At 36.0% G+C, this 10,605-nt stretch overlaps 2 protein-coding genes, 1 non-coding gene and 1 pseudogene across 11 annotated transcripts in view; 2 read left to right on the top strand and 2 right to left on the bottom strand.

Annotated features, from left to right (window-relative positions):
* The window catches only part of LOC125222120 (heterogeneous nuclear ribonucleoprotein 1-like), a 3,996-nt gene extending 1,292 nt beyond the window's left edge, over positions 1–2,704 (bottom strand). The window contains exons 1-4 of one of the 4 annotated variants that reach the window (XM_048124582.1): positions 2,430–2,701; positions 2,238–2,346; positions 1,621–1,853; positions 415–1,318 (exon numbers count right to left, since the gene is read on the bottom strand). In XM_048124582.1, the coding sequence (XP_047980539.1) occupies positions 415–1,318; positions 1,621–1,842 (1,126 nt within the window). In that variant the 5' untranslated portion in view covers positions 1,843–1,853; positions 2,238–2,346; positions 2,430–2,701. Of the gene's footprint in view, positions 1–78; positions 1,319–1,620; positions 1,854–2,122; positions 2,143–2,237; positions 2,347–2,429 lie in introns of those variants that run through there. The other 3 variants (XM_048124580.1, XM_048124579.1, XM_048124581.1) reach the window with 3 other exon arrangements.
* Positions 2,705–4,857: 2,153 nt separating this feature from the next.
* On the top strand, positions 4,858–4,959 carry LOC125185821 (annotated as a pseudogene).
* Positions 4,960–5,172: 213 nt separating this feature from the next.
* Positions 5,173–8,855, bottom strand: LOC125222121 (heterogeneous nuclear ribonucleoprotein 1-like). Of its 6 annotated transcripts, none has more exons than XR_007176476.1 (6): positions 8,654–8,855; positions 8,464–8,572; positions 7,858–8,084; positions 6,389–7,583; positions 5,390–5,651; positions 5,173–5,249 (listed from the first exon to the last, which is right to left on the bottom strand). XR_007176476.1 is itself a non-coding variant. In XM_048124587.1 (6 exons), exons 3-5 carry the CDS (start codon positions 8,077–8,079, stop codon positions 5,638–5,640), a joined length of 1,431 nt encoding a protein of 476 aa, XP_047980544.1. In that variant the 5' UTR covers positions 8,080–8,084; positions 8,464–8,572; positions 8,654–8,855; the 3' UTR covers positions 5,173–5,523; positions 5,603–5,637. The 6 variants fall into 6 exon arrangements, 5 of the variants coding, with proteins under 5 accessions (XP_047980544.1, XP_047980541.1, XP_047980540.1 ...); XM_048124587.1 differs by having other exon boundaries at positions 5,173–5,523; positions 5,603–5,651; XM_048124584.1 differs by having other exon boundaries at positions 5,173–5,651; positions 7,858–8,091.
* Positions 8,856–10,363: 1,508 nt separating this feature from the next.
* Positions 10,364–10,583, top strand: LOC125185813. Its single transcript, XR_007170309.1, has one exon. It is a non-coding gene; the product is annotated as a small nucleolar RNA U3 (small nucleolar RNA).
* The last annotated feature ends 22 nt before the right edge of the window (positions 10,584–10,605 follow it).

Below are 10,605 nucleotides of genomic sequence, written 5' to 3'. Positions count from 1 at the left end.
AAATAAGGATTGGTCCATAGATGGCTTCAATAAGAATTCGCAACTTGGCTTCTAGTTTTCAATTCGGATGTATAAGGAGATAAAGAGAGTTGCAGCTTTAGATAAGAATCAAAGAAATATTACCTCTACTGGATTGCCTATTTGGAAGGTCATAGCCGACCACATAATCCTCAGAATCTTTAGCAGCAACATCTTCTGAGTCTCCAAGCCCATAACCATACGAATTAGAATTATCAAGCTCAGAAGATGCAGTTTGCCAAGTTGGGTCACCATATACAGAACCACTACGGTAAAAGTCCCCATAGGACCCCTCATAGTCACCAGTTGAGGTAGGGAAAGAAGATGTTGTAATTACACCAGTTCCAGTGTTTCTTCCAAATCCTCCTGCTCCCGCAGCATAACTGTTATCTCCACCTCTATAGCCAAAGTTTCCACCATTGTAGCCAGAAGAGTTTCCTCCGAGGGACCCAGCAACAGGGGAAGTACCCCAGTTTGCCCCATTGTTTCCAAAGACTCCGAAACCACCACTTCCAGATCCAAAGTATGAAGCAGAGCCGCCACTATTTGGAGAAGCATTAAGTCCACTGTTTCCCCAAACACTTCTAGGTGAAGAGCTTAGAAAAGATTCACCTCTGCTGTTATTTGTATTGTAACCAATAGGTGTGTTGTACCTGCTCTGGTTATTGGAAAAATAAGGGTTCAGAACACGGCCATAACCAAGGTTGCCGTTGAAGTTAGAGCCTCCTCCAAAGCCACCACTTAAACCTTGCTCCATATTGACACCCAGCCCATATGCAGGAGAACCGAAAGGTGAGAAACCAGCTCGACCACTAGCCAGTGGACTGTATCTACCATCCATCCTAACTCCATAACCTCCAACTGAGCTAAGATTATATCCCGGGGCATAGCTATTGAGGAAATTGCTGGGTCTAGTGAACCCATAGTTATAACCAACAAGGGGGCTCCGGCTGGGCCCCGGAGACAACTCTTTGGGAACCGCTCGCTTTACCTCAACCATTTTACCATTGAGTTCATGAAAAGTTTTGTGCAATACCATATCTACTGCGTCTTCCGAATCATATGTTATAAAACCAAAGCCTCTTGGCCTCTGCGTGTTGTGGTCGTACATCACCACGACGTCTGTTATAGTTCCAAACTGATCAAAATAAGTTTTAAAATCATTCTCAGTGACTGTAGATGCTAATCCTCCTACAAATATCTTTTTAGTGCGTCCAGTTCCTGGTGAACCTTGCATGCTGCCACTGTTCCGATTTATAAGGTGCTGATCATCCCTTGGAACAGCTTTCTTGGCTTCAACCTGGTGGACAAGAAAAAGGAAGGCATGCATCAAAATGTGAGACAACTGCAAATCGCATCATCAGAAGAATCATGAAACACAAAACAAACCTACAGGCAAAAGAAGCATCTGGCTTCCGTTTCTGGCTATAAGATAAAGCAGATAACTTTTGCATTGTATATAAGGTAGTGAAAATTGATAATAAAAAACTTAACATCTACTGTAACAAGGCATTGGTTTCAACAAACAGCTATCTTTAGGCAACACAGTTAAGTTTTTCTAAAGCGTTCTAATCTCAATGCAGTGCAACCAAACCAACTTACAGTTCGTCCATCAATCATGTGCTTCTCCTTAACCACCCTCTCAGCAACGGCAGGGTCTGCATAGACAATGAAGCCAAATCCACGAGCACGACCTGTGGTTCGGTCTCTCATGATCACTGCCTCCACAACCTCTCCATATGTTTCAAAATACTCTTTAAGACGATCCTCATTCGTGTCCCAAGAAATCCCACCTATAAATAGCTTACCTTGATCCACCTCCATCTTTTCTGCAGCTGGAGACGATTAGATCAAAAATAAGAAATCCTCAATCAAACATAGCGCATGAAAGGAGAAATAACCACAGAAAAAAAAAACTATAATTAAATTAAAAGAATAGCAATATCTGCCCATTCAGCATTAATCCAATCACAAATTAAATATTATCAGAATCAAATTGAGTTCAATATAAAACGCAAATCAATTGAAGCTGATCATCAAATCCAAATCTAATAGATCCGAGAATAAACATATAGCCAACCAACAATCACAAATTTTATTTCACCTTATCCAGAAAATCAGGCAACAAAACAAAACCGGTGATCAAATACAAAATGCAGGATTTGCAATAAAACGATTGGATCCTTCATTCATCCAACAATCAATAAAAAAAATCATACCTTATCCAGAAAATCAGGCAGGAATCCGGTAAGCAGACAGTGATCAAATAAATATTAAGTAGGATTTATCGGATCCTCGGTTCATCAATAGGATTCAATATCAGCAAACCTGAAACGCAGAATTGAAGGAGATCAGAGAGAAATCAACAGAAACAGAATAACAACAATGATCAATGTCAGTAAATTCCTCACCATTGAAAGAAGAAGAAGAAGAAAAGGATTGGAAATCAAAGGTAAAGCAAGATCTAATGAGAGGAATACACATAAATGAAAACAGAAGGTATGCTCATCCTCTCACTTTCCTTTCTCTCTCTCTCTCAAAGGTCCTTCCCTTCCTTTCTTTTTCCTTGGTTATTCCACTCCTTTTAAACCAAATTCTGAAGAAATGGAATTTCTTTGCTTTGTTGTGAATTTGTGATGAGAAGAGATTTTATTCATTCATAAATTTATTATTCAAATTAGGGAAGAGAGAAAAAAGAGGGGTGTTTATGGCATTCTCCCTAATTCTATGCAATATTTTCAGTCCATCTTTGATGACAGCATATGTTGAGCTATCATTTTATTCATTAATACTAATTTTGTTATAACAACTTTTACATTTGTTTTATTTATAACTTGTCTTTTAAATATTTTAAAAGATAGTAAAAAAATAAATTAAAAGTCACATTAAAAAGATGCACCAAAGATTTGATTGGTTTTGGTATAAACTTTGGAACCTAACTAATTGTTTTCAAGTAATTTACAGTGCTATATTGTGCATTAAATATTGAATATCAGCTAACCTCTTTAATATGATGAATGGCTATTCAAACTTAATGATGTTATAGGTTTAATCTTGATACTAATTAATGTTTCTCTCCCTCTCTTGAAGAGGAGTAATTTTAATCGTGATAATTTGTGAGATATTTATTGTTTTATTCCACAGTTTAATAAATGTATATGTACTAATAAAATAGTACTAGTAATAAATAGGTGATAAAAAAATGGTGAGTCAATTGGTTTCTATTTTCTTCCTTGGGACCTATATTTGGCCATTGCCATGTGGACCATGGAAATTATTACCGAAGATAGAAGTTTTCTTTTTTGTTGAACTCCAATCAAAATGTTACTTGTATATAATAAAAAAAGGGTACTACGCAGACTATTCAATTAAAATGATATAAATGTCCAAATAGTGACAAACCAAAGAGGTAACTCATGCATAGACGAGATTAAGCGTATTTTAGTTAGTAAGACGTTTTCCTTAAATTGAAAGTATAAATCACCACTACGATCATGAAGTAATTGAATAATTACACCCGTTTTTCTTTTAAAAAAAATAATAATAATTGAAAACAAATGCACACGAATAGAGACACTCAAATCATAAATTTTCATATAAAAATCCCAACATAAAAAAAAAAACTCCTATTTATAGAAGATATAAATAAATAAAAGTCACAATAATTAAAACACTTCCAATCTTTCTCCATCATTCTTATAAAAGAAGAAACAATCCTTTAACTAAAATAGGGTTCATCCTCAAATATAACTTGAGATTGACATTGGGTGATTTTGTTGGTAGAGTTGGTGAATATGAAGTAAAATAATCTCATCAAGAATATACATAGATTTGAATTATTAATATTTTAACTAAAAATAATAAAAGTGCTCCATAATCCCACAAAGATGTGTCGAAATCTTTCAGCTGGAGTAGCATATTAAAATATTGATCAAATTACCACAGTAGTTAATTGAGATCATTATTATAAAATAATAATAATGATAAATTAAAGAAATTTAGCTGGCAGTGGCTAATTAATATTAGCATGTTCCATGATGCCAGCTGAAACCACCACTATCATGGAACAGTTCAAACTTCCAACTGTTACTAATCATTCATTTATATCTAATAGCCCACCACCATCCCTAATTAACCAAACCCATTTCAAAATCACACCCAACACAATTAAAACTGTGACTCTTTCTATCCCACATTGAGTTCTTACTCAATAAATTTGGCTGAAGTGTGTAGTAGCCCCGATCTTACTCGAACACGATCTGTTCTATAGGCTCGTACCTCTGTATCCAGAAACCCCGTTTAGTAGATAGATATACTACTGAAGCTTTACTACATATTTTCTTAATTTATGATTCATCATGTAGTCTTTCATTGTTGTTATTTTGTTGCAGTTTGGTCGTCGTCGTCGTTGAAGCATGCTATCTCATGCCAAGGAGTCTTTAATTATGGAGGTGCAGCTCTTGAAGCTTCTTTGACTAATTTTTTCTCAGATCAAACTCATACATACATTTGTTGCTCTATTCATTCATATATATTCTAGGCATATGTGATTTTCTTACCTGCAAATTGTGGCCACTTAAGATGGAAATAATTATATGTGCAAACATACATATGATATTATATGTCAATCATTGTTTTATTTACTTCTTTTGGTATGAAGTAGTATAAGATACACACACTGACACACATGACTACTAGATCAAATCTTTGACTTCTTTTTTTAATTATCTTCACTACTTGTCACTTTTCCTTAGACCTAAATTTGGTAATCAACTCACTAACTTCTATAAGATGAAAACAATCACACCCATCGATTTCTTGTGGCTTTGTGAAGCAATCACAACCTTACTTGAACATGATCTGTTCTATAGGCTCGTACCTCTATATCCTTGATTTCTAAGAAGACAGAAAACCCACGTCTGGTGGATGAAACATCAGGTTCTCTTGGCTAGTGGTAAGGATACCGGTGGATGCTGGTAGATGATCGTTCTTAGGGGGCACGCGTTTATTTGAGGTGTGCAGTGCATGATTGAAGACTAATAGTGCAAGTAAAATAAGGAAGTGAATGTGGTTTGTGTGAAAAAGAATATGAATCCATTGTATTTGGATCTTACTCTGCTCCATTTTTGAAGTATCTTCCTAGTGGAGTAATAATACAACCTAAAACCTTCCAACATAGTATTTGGCATTACAATAAGAGTTTTGACACATCTACCAATCACACATACAATCTGAGACGAAAAAAATAAGGAAAATTTCAGCCAAACACTGGAGCTAAAAAACAGGGGAAAAATGAGTACAAAACTAAAGAAAAAATAATAATAATAATAATAATAATAATAATAATAATAATAATGAAAAAACTCTCTACCTTTCCAGCAAGAAATCAAAGCTTGTATGGACCCTCCGCCGCAATCTGATGTACATCTCCACCAAAAATTTTGATCCTTGTATATTCAGAAGGCTTCATAAAATATGCTTCAACCCGACATCCCTGTTAGCTCTCTGTAATGACATGAGATATATATCTTTACGTATATATATATGATGGATACGTACACAGCCCACAGCTTCTCAAAAATACCATCTCCTACATTATCTTCATACAACTGAAGTTTCCTACGCAGCAATGCCTGAAGAAATGGAGAAAAGATTAGCTCAAAGCTCAAAATCATTGAACATAATTTGATCACTCCTTGTCTAAGTTCATTTAAGTATCTAAGCAATCAGTGTTTCTCAGGGTAAATATCAAACACCATAAGTCATAAGCAAGAGCTTTCTACGTCTTTTGTTAACTTTAGTACATTGCAATGGTACATGTTTTGCACTCAGAAACTTTACACGTAACATTCATGTTGTTTCTATCGCTAGTTAGTTATTTATGCAGTGAGAGATTTCAGTTGGAGCAAATTATGACGACCGAAGCAACCTCAGAAAAGTGGATTAACAATGCAATTAAATGAACCCAACAGTAAAAGCAACCTGAAGTGAATGCAATCAAATGAACGAAAAAGTGCTAAAAAATAAGGATTGGTCCATAGATGGCTTCAATAAGAATTCGCAACTTGGCTTCTAGTTTTCAATTCGGATGCATCAACAAGTAAATCAATGCCAGAAAAATTTAACACCAAGTTTCACACAATGTTTTTGTAATTCCAGAGTGCTAGATAAAGTGGAAAGAAAAGAAAATATCAGTATATGAGTTTCATTCCTTGCAATCACAGCAAAAAGGATAATATATGCATCAAAAAGTAATAATGATTGATCAGGTTTAAAATCGTCCATCCACAAAATTAACGTAAGGTAAGGAACTCAAGTATAAGGAGATGAAGAGGGTTGCGGCTTTAGATAAGAATCAAAGAAATATTACCTCTACTGGATTGCCTATTTGGAAGGTCATAGCCGACCACATAATCCTCAGAATCTTTAGCAGCAACATCTACTGAATCTCCAAGCCCATAACCATACGAATTAGAATTATCGAGCTCAGAAGATGTAGTTTGCCAAGTTGGGTCACCATATACAGAACCACTACGGTAAAAGTCCCCATAGGACCCCTCATAGTCACCAGTTGAGGTAGGGAAAGAAGATGTTGTAATTACACCAGTTCCAGTGTTTCTTCCAAATCCTCCTGCTCCCGCAGCATAACTGTTATCTCCACCTCTATAGCCAAAGTTTCCACCATTGTAGCCAGAAGAGTTTCCTCCGAGGGACCCAGCAACAGGGGAAGTACCCCAGTTTGCCCCATTGTTTCCAAAGACTCCGAAACCACCACTTCCAGATCCAAAGTATGAAGCAGAGCCGCCACTATTTGGAGAAGCATTAAGTCCACTGTTTCCCCAAACACTTCTAGGTGAAGAGCTTAGAAAAGATTCACCTCTGCTGTTATTTGTATTGTAACCAATAGGTGTGTTGTACCTGCTCTGGTTATTGGAAAAATAAGGGTTCAGAACACGGCCATAACCAAGGTTGCCGTTGAAGTTAGAGCCTCCTCCAAAGCCACCACTTAAACCTTGCTCCATATTGACACCCAGCCCATATGCAGGAGAACCGAAAGGTGAGAAACCAGCTCGACCACTAGCCAGTGGACTGTATCTACCATCCATCCTAACTCCATAACCTCCAACTGAGCTAAGATTATATCCCGGGGCATAGCTATTGAGGAAATTGCTGGGTCTAGTGAACCCATAGTTATAACCAACAAGGGGGCTCCGGCTGGGCCCCGGAGACAACTCTTTGGGAACCGCTCGCTTTACCTCAACCATTTTACCATTGAGTTCATGAAAAGTTTTGTGCAATACCATATCTACTGCGTCCTCCGAATCATATGTTATAAAACCAAAACCTCTTGGCCTCTGCGTGTTGTGGTCATACATCACCACAACGTCTGTTATGGTACCGAACTGATCAAAATAAGTTTTAAAATCATTCTCAGTGACTGTAGATGCTAATCCTCCTACAAATATCTTTTTAGTGCGCCCAGTTCCTGGTGAACCTTGCATGCTACCACTGTTCCGATTTACAAGGTGCTGATCATCCCTTGGAACAGCTTTCTTGGCTTCAACCTGGTGGACAAAAAAGGAAAGAATGCATCAAAATGTGAGACAACTGTGAATCGCATCATGAAAGAATCATGGAACGCAAACCTACAGGCAAAAGAAGCATTTGGCTTTTGTTTCTGGCTATAAGCTAAGGCGGGTAACTCTTGCATTGTTTAATAAAAAAATTAACTTCTACTCTAACAAGGTATTGGTTTCAACAAACAACTATCTATTGGCAACACAGTTGAGATTTTCTTATGCATTCTAATCTCGATGTAGTGCAACCAAACCAACTTACAGTTCGTCCTTCAATCATGTGCTTCTCCTTAACCACCCTCTCAGCAACGGCAGGGTCTGCAAAGACAACAAAGCCAAATCCACGAGCACGACCTGTGGTTCGGTCTTTCATGATCACTGCTTCCACAACATCGCCATATGTTTCAAAATACTCTTTAAGACGATCCTCATTTGTGTCCCAAGAAATCCCACCGATAAAGAGCTTACCTTGATCCACCTCCATTTTTTCTGCAAACTGGAGAAGATTAGATCAAAAACAAGAAATCCTTAATCAGAACGTGAACATAGCGCATGAAACCACAAAAAAGACTATAATTAAAGGAATAGCAATATCCCCCTATTCAGCATTAATCCAATCACAGATTAAATATTATCAGAATCAAATTGAATTAAGTACTATAACGGATGAATCAATTCAGCTGCAGATCATCAAAATCCAAATCTAATAGATCCGAGAATAAACATATAGCCAACCAACAATCACGAATTTCACCTTATCCAGAAAATCAGGCAACAAAACAATACCGATGATCAAATACGAAATGCAGGATTTGCAATAAAACGATTGGATCCTTCATTCATCCAACAAGCAATAAAAAAATCATACCTTATCCAGAAAATCAGGCAGGAATCCGGTAAGCAGACAGTGATCAAATAAATATTAAGTAGGATTTATCGGATCCTCGGTTCATCAATAGGATTCAATATCAGCAAACCTGAAACGCAGAATTGAAGGAGATCAGAGAAATCAACAGAAACAGAATAACAACAATGATCAATGTCAGTAAATTCCTCACCATTGAAAGAAGAAGAGGAGGATTGGAAATCAAAGGTAAAGCAAGATCTAATGAGAGGAATACACATGAATGAAAACAGAAGGTATGCTCATCCTCTCACTTTCCTTTCTCTCTCTCTCTCAAAGGTCCTTCTCTTCCTCTCTTTTTCCTTTGTTATTCCACTCCTTTTAAACAAATTTCAGAAGAAATGGAATTCCTTTTCTTTGTTGTGAATTGTGATGAGAAGAGATATTATTTATTCATAAATATTAGTATTATTCAAATTAGGGAAGAGAGAAAAAAGAGGGGTATTTGTGGCATTCTCCCTAATTCTATGCAATATTTCCAGTCCATCTCTGATTACAGCATATGTTGAGCTTTCATATTCTACACTTGGTTTTTTTAATACACTAATTTGTATTTTTGTTATAACAACTTTGGCATTTGTATTTATAGCTTCAATTTATTGTAATCTTTTTTATTATTTAAACTTTGTAAATTTGATCAGTTTTTATATGCATCAAAAATCTTGTCTAGGTTTGCTCGATGCATGAAAAGTTTAATGAATTTGTACTCCCTCCGTCCCGGCTAAGATGACACATTGCTTAGCCGGCACGGGGTTTTAGAAGTTATTGGTTAAAGTGTTTAATTGGAGAGAGAGAATGTGTGTCTAAGTATTAAAGTAGAGAGATAAAGAAAGATGGATATTTTAATAGGAGTGAGAAAAAGTGGTTGAGTGTATTAATTGGAGAGAGAAAGTTACCAAAAAAGGAAATGTGTCATCTTAGTTGGGACAAACTAAAAAGGAAAACGTGTCATCTTAAGCGGGACGGAGGGAGTAATATTTAATATAGATACAACAATAAATTAAATAAGTCAGATTACAAAGATGCACCAAACATTTGATTGGGTTTGCTATAAATTTTGGAGCCTAACTAATTGTTTTTTAAATAATTTGCAGAGCTATATTGTGCATTAAATTTGAAATATCGGCTAACCTCTTTAATATGATGAATACCTATTCAAACTTAATTATATGGAGTAGGTTTAATCTCGATACTAGTTAATGTTTTCTTCTCTCTCTCTCATGAAGAGGAGTAAATTTTAATCTTGATTTTCCGTGAGATAATTATTGTTTTATTTCACAATTTTGCTTTATGGTATAGTTATAATCAATGTATATACAGGTACTAATAAAATAGTACTCCTAGTAATAATAAAGGAGAAAAAAATGGTGAGTCAATTGGTTTATGTTTTCTTTCTTGAGACCTATATTAGGCCATGCAAATTATTACCGAAATAGAAGTTCTTTTTTTGGTGAACTCCAACAAAAATGTTACTACTATTTGTATATAAAAAAATGTATAAAATTAAAGAGTGAGCAAAGACGTAAGTCAATGATTAATCGTATTTTTATTTAATATAAGACGTTTCTTAAATAGAAACTCAAGTCACTAATACGAGCTAGCATGAGGTAATTGAATAATTATTATTGGTTAGTATTTTATTTTTTTTGGAAAATGAAAAGAATGATGCATGAAAACAAATGCACAAGAAGAGATATACTTAAATCATAAATTTTCATATCAACATTCCACCATCAATTTATACAAAAAAGAGTCCTACACATAAATTAATCACACCCAACACAATTGAAACTATGAGTATTACTAACCCACATCGATTTCTTACTAAAAAAAAGACAAGTATGGATTGCATGGTGAAGCAGCCACGACCTTACTTGAACAGGATCTCTTCTATAGGCTCGTACCTCTGTATCCTTGATTTCTAAGGAGACAGGAAACCACGTCTGGTGGATGAACCGTGGCTGCCTGGCTAGAGCGTGAATAACAGCGCCTCGGGGTCAGGTTTCTGGCTCGTGTTGCAGTAGATGATCGTTCTTGGCTCGACTCCGGTCAGTCAAGATGGCCGGGCAGCTGTCTGACAGACTTATATAACTTTTTTCTTTTGGC

The sequence above is a fragment of the Salvia hispanica genome, chromosome 4 (assembly GCF_023119035.1).
Source record: "Salvia hispanica cultivar TCC Black 2014 chromosome 4, UniMelb_Shisp_WGS_1.0, whole genome shotgun sequence".
In the NCBI taxonomy this organism is placed as follows: domain Eukaryota; kingdom Viridiplantae; phylum Streptophyta; class Magnoliopsida; order Lamiales; family Lamiaceae; genus Salvia; species Salvia hispanica.
Note: the sequence above shows the minus strand (reverse complement) of the source record. Positions and strands in the feature narration are given on the sequence as shown.

Excerpts from the sequence above, each read along its gene's own strand:
- LOC125222121 (XM_048124584.1), bottom strand. The coding sequence starts at position 8,079 with ATGGAGGTGGATCAAGGTAAGCTCTTTATCGGTGGGATTTCTTGGGAC. Across the intron at positions 7,584-7,857 it reads ACATGATTGAAGGACGAACT|GTTGAAGCCAAGAAAGCTGT; the intron begins GTAAGTTGGTTT and ends TTTGTCCACCAG.